General features: G+C 37.0%; 1 protein-coding gene across 1 annotated transcript; it reads left to right on the top strand.

The window, feature by feature from the left end:
* Positions 1 to 2,717: 2,717 nt before the first annotated feature.
* On the top strand, positions 2,718 to 8,128 carry LOC104913136 (importin subunit alpha-5-like). The gene is made up of 4 exons (XM_010718420.1): positions 2,718 to 2,851; positions 5,617 to 5,724; positions 7,339 to 7,438; positions 8,010 to 8,128. Exons 1-4 carry the CDS (start codon positions 2,723 to 2,725, stop codon positions 8,126 to 8,128), a joined length of 456 nt encoding a protein of 151 aa, XP_010716722.1. The 5' UTR covers positions 2,718 to 2,722.
* Positions 8,129 to 9,246: the final 1,118 nt, after the last annotated feature.

Genomic DNA, 9,246 nt, shown 5'->3' with positions numbered 1-9,246 from the left:
AAAAAACCTTAATAGGTATAAGGATGCTGTCATAAGTCCTGAATGTGGTCATAGAACCAATAAAGGAATTACACCATTTTAGATTTAGGACATCCTGAGGTAGTTGCATAAGCTGCTTTTGGGTAGCATCTTTGGATTGATTAAGTTAGGCAGGCAGATACGTGGCAATGTGTTGGGATTTTATTTGCCACTGGTTAGACTACTCTGAAATCAGTGATTGAATTCAGTGATTTTTTAACATTGAAAGAAACTACATGTTTCTGCTCTTAATAGAAGAAACTTTGTATTCCTGGTCACTTGGTGGAAATTTTTTGAAGAGCTTTACTCCAGAGTAAAGCACAGTACACTATTTAGAAGGGATTTTAAGTGCAATGATCAGTCAGCAAAGGGAGCTGTCCTGAAGGTAAGAAATAAGCGTAGCCAAAAGCTACAGCTAAAGCTTGGAAGGGTTGTAATAAATAGAAGATAATACTTAAGTTCTAGACACCGATGACAGAAATGACAACAAGGAAGAAGAGTATGCTAATGAAACTTGACAGTGAAGATGGATTCTCCTTGATACTTAGAAACATTGGAGTATCATACAGAAGGACTACAAAATAGAAATAAGATGGAATTCAGTAGTAAGAATTGAATATGATAAGTGTCAAGGATTTCTATGAACAGAGAACTTCTAGGGACTGAAAGTGAAGGTATGAAATGATTGCAGGAGCTATCGAAGCCCTGACATCCCCAGTAAAGGCAAATTTAATCAGGTGAGTTTGAGATGTTTCAGATAGAAAAGCAGAATGATGAGTAATGTCATGGGAGGCATGAGATCTTATCTGAGCTATTGTGTGTGTGCTTGTACTTGTTTGTGTTGTAGGGCAGATTGACTGGTGTGGTTACAAAACCTTTGTCTGTTAGATGTGTCCTTTTAGCTCATGGTTTTCCATCTGCTGTTTTAAGTTCATTTTCTTGATTCTGAAGTATATAAAATATTTCTATGTGAAAACAAAAAACTTTGTGTACTCAGTCTGAGTATTTGTTAGCATTAGCTTTCTATATTTAAAACCCACAATTTCTCCAAATAGTATTTCTAGAGTTGTAGTCATTTGAAAAACTTCAGAACAGGAAGAAAATGTAATTGCCAAGTATATTGCAAGAAACATGAAAAGTTGAAGCTCAGACACCTAGACAATGTAAAGAATATAGTCTCTATGTTGCTAAGAATGACATAGGGAGCTCCTGGAGTCCTGAGTTCATATTTTTGCAGGATTTCTATTTAAAAAGAACCCATTTTAAGAAGAGCTTTTTCAGTAGAACGAGGCTGCTAGATTATTTATCTGTGTGTTCAGGTTTTCATGTTGCATTCAGTACTGTCTGTGACCAAGCCATCTTAAGTATAGTAGTTTAGTGTCCTGTATAAGTTTTAACTAGCAGAATGCATTTAGCTTGAAATGATGCATGGAATGTTTCATAAACATCAGTTTTTATAAATGGTTGTCAGGCATCAGCAACTTCAAAAATAAGCTCTAATAAGAAATACATTGGATATTGCGTAAAATCTCTTAAAATGTCTCATGCTGACGGAAAGGAGCTTACACTTGACTCTTTGTATAAATGAAGTGCACAGCACATCACTTGTCATCTGGTAATTCTGTGCTTATGGAATTGGAAGTAGGTAGCATATTTAATGTAACAAGTTAGAGTATTGGAAGGAGGCCTTTAAAAGTCCCATAGAATAACTTTATGCATAGCATCGTTTCTTAAATTTTCTGTTACAGAGTTTCAGATAGCTATAACACATTCTACATCTGTGGGAAGGAGCATAGAAATACTGCGACTTTCAGAATTCTGTTGTCAACATTTTTGGGGCTTAATGGGGAGACATAAGAGAAGTAGCAGCAAATTGGGGGACTGTGGGTGGAGACTTGATCTGTGGCTCATTTGGTTTATGGATAGACTTTCTACTCAGTTTTGCAACTGTTGGTCTATGCTAGATAACTTCAAATTGCATAATCGGATATGTGAAAATTGTCAGGGGTCCATATTAAGGTTGATCCTCTAAGTTACGTATGAATGATGGTACTTGGAAATCATAGGCTTAAAAAGGCTCTTTTGTATAAACAGTAACAGGATTACAGGCTGGGGGTGGGAAGAAGGGAAGAGCAAGACAAGAAGTGGATCTTTCAAGTGGTAAACATTCACCTAAAATATGTCCCTCTCCATTTCATTTTTCTTGTAGGTGTTGCTTGGATAGAAGGAACAGAAGTTGGATTTGAATTAACTTAAAATGTGGATTTGAAGTGCAAAAAAGCCTCTGACTTCCTAAGTAAATTAAGCTAAAATGGAGCTAAGACCACTTCAGTTCTGAGTGAAGTGATTAATAAATCCCCTGAAGGGAGAAGCACTAATAGATCTTAGTGTTGCTTTCTTCTTAGCCCAGGTTGTATCTTCTGGCTTAGAAATCTCAGTTCTTTCTTAATAAAACATTTCACTTATTCATACCTCTCTACCTAAGGAATAAAATAAAAGTTTAGTGCTCTGATGTGGAAAAATCAGCATACTGAAATTGCCCTACCCCTTCTGATTTACTGGATGTTAAATAACAAGTTATAGGGAGGCAGTAGCTGGAAGTGCACGGAGAGGTTTGAGAGAGAGAGACAGAACATAAATTGATGTGTTGCTGAAGTGTAATTGTTCTGACTGAATCTCTTCTTAACTGCAACTTAAAGGAACCATGACGACCTCAGGAAAAGAGAATTTCCGACTGAAGAGCTACAAGAACAAATCTCTGAATCCTGACGAAATGCGTCGCAGGCGAGAGGAGGAGGGTCTTCAGCTGCGTAAGCAAAAGAGAGAGGAGCAGGTACTGTACTATAGCTGTCATAAATGTAGCAGTAGTCGTGCACTGTCATTAGTTCTTTGCTTCTCTGAAGCCTCTTGGTGGTTGTCCTACTAAATTCCCACAGTCAATCTGAAATCAGTAAGTTGCAGACTTTACTGCCTTTTCTTGGGGTAGTGCAAGACTTAGTGAATGCTCATCATTCACTCAAGTGTGAGATTGGCAGCCTGGCAGTAAAGATGGTTGCAACAGAGCTGTCTCTCCTTGCACTGAAGGTAACTGAGGAATTCTTTATTTATTTTTTGCTAGCTGAGTCATGATTGCTCGTCTTTAAAGAATGATGAAGTGGGGTGAAAAAAACATTGCAGCGTAGAAATGTGTTCAACCAAATCCTTTTAAGTTGCAGTAATGATTTTAGTGGGGGGAGAATAGATTGATCTAATTCTTCTCAGTGTTCTGTCTTTAATTTTCAGTTAATAAATGAATCTACAAAAGTTTATGCCCTAGCAGAGCAGGCAAGGGTGGATTATTATATATTGTGCACAAAATATTTGAGAAGAATGTTTGGAAGCAAAGCTCCCCTAGCTGTTCATGTCTGGCTAGTACTTACTACTGTGTTCACATTGCAAAGTGGTAGATTCTCTCCAGGTTTAACAGTGAAACAGCAACAGAGATGAGGCATGTTAAAAGCAGTCTTCTGATAAAAATGTGTAGCATTGAGCAGTCCTTCCTTTTAATGGTTAGTTATGTTCATTAGAAGCTTTAAAAGACTGGCTCCAACAAAGTTAGAATGAAGCTTAGTTTCATCCATGTTGAGTTAAATCAAAGCTAGTAACATGCTTCAGCTTGGTATGGTAGGTTAAGTCTTTAATCTTCTATTTAACATCCCATTCACGGTGTCAACGCTAGATATTTTCAAGGAGGAATTCTGAGAGTGAATTGGGATTTTTTTTTTTGTTTTCCTCAGAAACAGCAGGCAGTACTTCCAGATGACAGCACGAAATGTCATCAGTCTTATCTGTAAAGCTGATACTAAATTAGGAAAATGAGTCATTTTAGAAATCTGTCTTATCTGTGCCTCTGACCTCCCTTGCACCTGATTACGACAGGTTGGCTAAATAAAGGGTAGTAGTATTTCCTTAAGGCAAACTGTTATTCCTACCTACAGTGTAATGGGGGTGAAGCTGCAAACAGTCTTTTCTTTTGTTCCTTTATTGCTACAATTTCAGACCTACTGTGCAGGTACAAAAGTACATATGTATTTGGCATGCTGGTCATGAGAATGTCGGTGAGCTTGACTAGCATTGAGAATGCCAGAGTTAGCATTGCATCTCCTGGTTAGAGCTCTTGATTTATGTGAAGAAGCCTGTTTTACTCTTTGACTTGCTGTACAATCAATGAATATACAGATGATATAGTATATAAAAGAGCTTGGCTTATGCCATTATTATACTAGAGCAGAAAAGGACACTCACCCTATCCTGGGCTCACATAAGAAACTCCAGTGGAGTGGATCTCCAGAAGAGATCCTTCCCCACTGGCAGTCAGCTCTTAAATGGGTCTAGGAGAGGTGGAGCCAGGCTCCACCCCTTCCTGCAGCACAGATGAATTGCCTTCACCTGTGCTCCCGTGGCTGACTCATTGCTCACCTCAGATGATCAATCAGAGGTTCAGGCTGTGATTCAGCAGCCCCATACATTTGCCAATTTCCATTTGTATTCATTTTTAAGATACATTCTTATTCCTTGTTTTATTGTCTTAGTGTTGCATTTTCAGCCCTTACAGAGAAGACTCATTTAACCTTTTACTAAAATTTGCTCGTTTTTTTTTTTAAAGGTAAACCACCCTACAAAAACAGTGTCGAGTTTCTGAATTTTCACACAAATTATCAGCGTATGAATTTTGGCATAGGATTGTATTTCAGCAGTGTGTAAAGAGCTTGGGCGAGCACTTTGGACAGTAGCCTAGAAGGAGCAGCACTCCACAGGGATGCCTGTCAGTGAACTGGGTGTGATGTAGACTAAACGGCTTTGCATGCTGCTTCCTTCCAGATTTCTCTGGAGAAAAGTGTAACAGCAGGTTGATGTCGGGGCACTGTCTTGGCTGTCCTCTGTAGTGGTACAAATCTGACGTGGTTCAATGCTGGAGTCATTAGGGAACTTGACAGACCAAGCAGCACACTAACCCTTCTCATCACTGCTAATGTTTCTTGCAGTGAGATAGCTAGCTCAAAGGAGACACTGTAGCCTCTGTAGCTCTCCTAATAACATCTGAAACTGGCTACCTCCTTTATGCAATAGCATCCAAATTTTGTTCATCCCAGTGTCATTTCTTAAACCATTTTTAAGTGATTATCCTCCAAAGACCTCTCTCTGCCACAGTAACTTAATTATTCCGGTCTCAGTAACTACTCCACAGGGATCTGTTATACACAGCAATTTGTCGTGTCTTTGAGCCCCTGCTCAGCTTGGGGAAGGGAGGAAAGCCATTGTCTGGAAGCTAGAGGTAGCTGATAGATGGAGGGTGAGCAGTAGAGAAAAGGAGGGAGTATCAGTGAAGACATTTCAGAAATGTCAAATGAATATTCTAGTGCACAGCCATGTTCGCTTCATCTGTTACTAAGCAGATGAAGTGCCTGTTTACTGTCCAGAGGAATCACAGTGTCAGTATTCTAGCTTTTTTCAGGAGATACTAATTATCATTTTTATTGCAGCCTGATATGGCATGTGAGATACGTATGTTGGCTCTTGATTCTGTAGTACTTTTATTAAATGCTTTTTTCTTTTTAGTTATTTAAACGCCGAAATGTTGCAACAGCTGAAGAAGAAGCGGAGGAGGAAGTGATGTCTGATGGTGGCTTCCATGAGGCTCAAATGAACAACATGGAAATGACTTCTGTAAGTGTTGAGGAAGAGATATTGTTTGTTGAAACTGAGCAGCCCTATTGCATTGAGTTTAAGGGAGCAGAAGAGTGTGGAAAATGGCATTCAAAGAGCATTCAGACAACTCTCAAACACACGTTTCAGTGAAGTGACCGGAAACATTATGGGAGAAAAATTTTATGGGAGTAAAAAGTAAATAAGAAGAGACTGGCTGGAAGTTTGTTAATAAATTTTCAAATAATAAAATTTTAACCAGGGTGTTGGAAACATAACTAAACCTGCCTAGCTATCTGCAAATGTCCTTGACCTCCATTCCAAACTGGAATTTTATCCCATGGGAAAGCTTTCTTCTGATGGAAATTAGGCTTTTCTGCGTTCTCACTGTTTCTTTATGATGCTCCTGTATGTGGAAAGAAAAGTGTTATGGGATTCTGGCTGTGAGAGAATAAATTAAAATACAGTCTTCACAGAGTCCTAAAGTCTGACCACTGATCTTCATGTTTATTCTTGTGTTCAGAGTATATTTGGAAGGAAATCAGACTACTTTTAATTGCTATTGATGGTTAGACAATGAAAATTACTCAGAAATGCCTATAAACAACGTTAAAGTTAATTAATGGAAAATAGTTTTATTCTTCAAGGTAGTCCTAAAACATCAGATGAATCCTAAATACCATTTAATTCTTGGTGTAGAACTTTATATGAAATAAATGGATGGTGAAAAGTAAGGGAAGCCTATCTTATACAGGTTACTATTTTAAGTATTAATTTTAGTGTCTTAAGAGATAGGACTGAAAAAGAAAGATCTAAAAAGTAGTGCATGTTTTGATTCCCTTTTATTGGTTCTGGTGACAAAAATCTAGACTGCCTACATTTTGTTACTGAGAGCACAAGTACAGACAGTGCAAATATTTCAGCACTACTGTCTGTTTTCCTTTTTATTGAGGATTTGGATCTGACTGCTGAAATGTTTTGGATCAAAAAGAGAGGAAAAAAATACAACATCACTTTTTCATGGATTTAGATTAGTGAAATCAACCAATGTCAGATTTTCCCTGTCGTAAAAAAAAAGAAGTTACTGATTAGTTTAGACATATTAATGGAAACTGTCCATATTGTGGGAAAATAAATGCTATGTTTGATTATGATGACAAGCATGAGGTTTGTCAGTGTTTAAAAAGAAAAGTAGTTCCTGTACATTTTGTTATAACAGTAACTCAAAACGTAGACGTTGCAGGTTTCTAAACACCATAATCAGTATTCTTGTATAACTGTAATTCCTATTCTAATTTAAGCTACCTTTTGTTAAAGCTGACAATTTTATAGTTATTTTATAGATGGGAGATAGAAAAAACAGGAGAGAAAATACCCATGAGAGATTCTGAAGACAATTTTTTGTCATAGCTTAAAGAAATTCTGAATTTTGTCTTCTAGGAAGAAGACAATACTTAAGAATGATTCTGCTTAAGTATCCGTGCATCTGTGGTGACTCATTTATTGTTCTTATCTGACTTTTTGCTCTATAAGGGTAAAAAATTGACACAGTTTTAGCAAGTATTGTAAACTTTTCCCCACTAACCCTCAATTTTCTTTTCCTCTTGTTCTGTCTCCCCCCCACCTGAATATTAGAGTGCTGTTATCACCTCTGATATGATCGAGATGATTTTCTCTAATAGTCCAGAACAGCAGCTATCAGCTACTCAGAAATTCCGAAAGCTTCTTTCTAAAGGTAAGGGCTGAATTTTCTTGTAGAAAAATCTTGGGTGGTCCTTGGCATGTATTTTGACTTTGACAGCAGTGTAAATCAAGTTCCATGTGGAAATTTCTGGTCCAAGCAGAATTGTCTTAGCATGCCAACTAGGTGTATCTAACAGTCACTTCTATTTGTGAAACCTGTACAACTTTTAGTGATGCAGGTGCAATTTCTGATATGCAGTGTAAGTTTAAGCATTTTAGTCATTGTCTCCATGGCTCACAAATTATTCTTTCTGGAAGTTGAACTGTGTGCATATGTGCACCGAGGTGACTTTGCAGATCTGCTGCTGTCAAGTTTTTATACTTAGGTTAATGAGTGCATTATTGTTAAATCACGTTACAGCAATACTTCAAAATTTAAAATTGAGTCTTCCTCTGATGAATTCATTGCCTTTTAGTAGAAAAGATGGATAAAGCAGTATAAGAGAAAGTAAGACTCTCAGAAAAATCAGCATTTCATTGGGTATTACTTTGGTGCAGTGATTTTAGGAAATCCCCCAACAAATAAATGAATGTGTCTTAACTTTCCATTTTGTTTTAAATAGAACCAAATCCTCCAATAGACGAAGTCATAAGCACACCAGGCGTGGTGGCAAGATTTGTGGAGTTCCTCAAACGGAAAGAAAACTGTACATTACAGGTATACAAATATAAGTATATCTAGCTTTCTGTATTATGAAGCTTTTGGTGATGCAAATAAGACAGAAAATGTCATCACTCTTTTTTTTTTTAGTGAGCGGTGCGTTTCTTTTTCTTTATAAGGATAACACATCTATTTTACCTATTTTACTATAAGGGCTTAATAATAAACTCAATTGCTGGGCCTTTGATATAGCCAGGAGAGAATGAGAGAAATCTGAGTTATGTTGGGTGGTGTTTAATATGGGATGTTTACCTGGACTTCTGTGTGTAACAAGAACAGTTTGAAAGGTAGCCTTAAAGGATGAAAAGCTATAAAACTAAACTGTACTGTTTGTCAACTTTTGTACTAACTGAAGACTCTTTTCAGTGTTCAGAATTATGACATAAAGTTTTGATTAAATTCTAAGAAATTTAGAATTAGAGTTGAATGTAAAGAAAAAACGAAACAGAGAAACCCTGAAACTTGCTTGCTTTGGTTGGAAAAACTAAACCGTATCTGCTACGATTTTAATTAATGCGTTTTGGACTTAGTCCTTAGAACTATATCTTATTTCTAGCTATCCTTTGCCTGGCGATCTTTCTTCTGGGCTAGTATAAAGTGGAAGGAAGTTGATCTCATAATGAGAGAAAATGTTAATAATTAATGGCTAAATGTAATATATAGGCTGAATTGATGTTCCTTTATAATATGTAGTGCAATAATTCATTAATGCCTTGTGAAATCCAAAATTTGGTGCATGGAAATATGGAAAAAGGACTTTTTTCCTTGTCTTAGAGAAAAGACAGAATTTATTGGAATTACTTTCCAAATTAAGGCCATTAGAATTCCAAACATCTGCTAGCTGCTTTTGAGCAGTATACGCGCAGTAACTAAGAGTGTGTACCAGATTTAGCAGGTTGTCGGTTCTGAACTCCTATGGAAAGATTTTAAGCAATCTCTATTAAAAAAAATAAAAATTGGATGCCTTTATTACTTACGGGGTATCTAGCATGGAAGTCTAAGATAAAGGGAAAAATTGAATAATGTTTGGTGGAAAATGAAGCTGGAGGATACTTCTGTAGTTTAAAATACTTTAAAAGTAATTGTAAGCTGAGTCACATTCTTCTGCCCTTACTGGTACAACATGCATTTTGTTGATT

The sequence above is a fragment of the Meleagris gallopavo genome, chromosome 1, assembly GCF_000146605.3.
Source record: "Meleagris gallopavo isolate NT-WF06-2002-E0010 breed Aviagen turkey brand Nicholas breeding stock chromosome 1, Turkey_5.1, whole genome shotgun sequence".
Taxonomy (NCBI): domain Eukaryota; kingdom Metazoa; phylum Chordata; class Aves; order Galliformes; family Phasianidae; genus Meleagris; species Meleagris gallopavo.
Note: the sequence above shows the minus strand (reverse complement) of the source record. Positions and strands in the feature narration are given on the sequence as shown.

What these genes read in the sequence shown, in the direction of transcription:
- LOC104913136 (XM_010718420.1), top strand. Translation starts at nt 2,723, where the DNA reads ATGACGACCTCAGGAAAAGAGAATTTCCGACTGAAGAGCTACAAGAAC. An exon ending in ACAACATGGAAATGACTTCT is followed by an intron (nt 5,725 to 7,338) that starts GTAAGTGTTGAG and finishes CCTGAATATTAG; the next exon opens with AGTGCTGTTATCACCTCTGA. An exon ending in CCGAAAGCTTCTTTCTAAAG is followed by an intron (nt 7,439 to 8,009) that starts GTAAGGGCTGAA and finishes TGTTTTAAATAG; the next exon opens with AACCAAATCCTCCAATAGAC.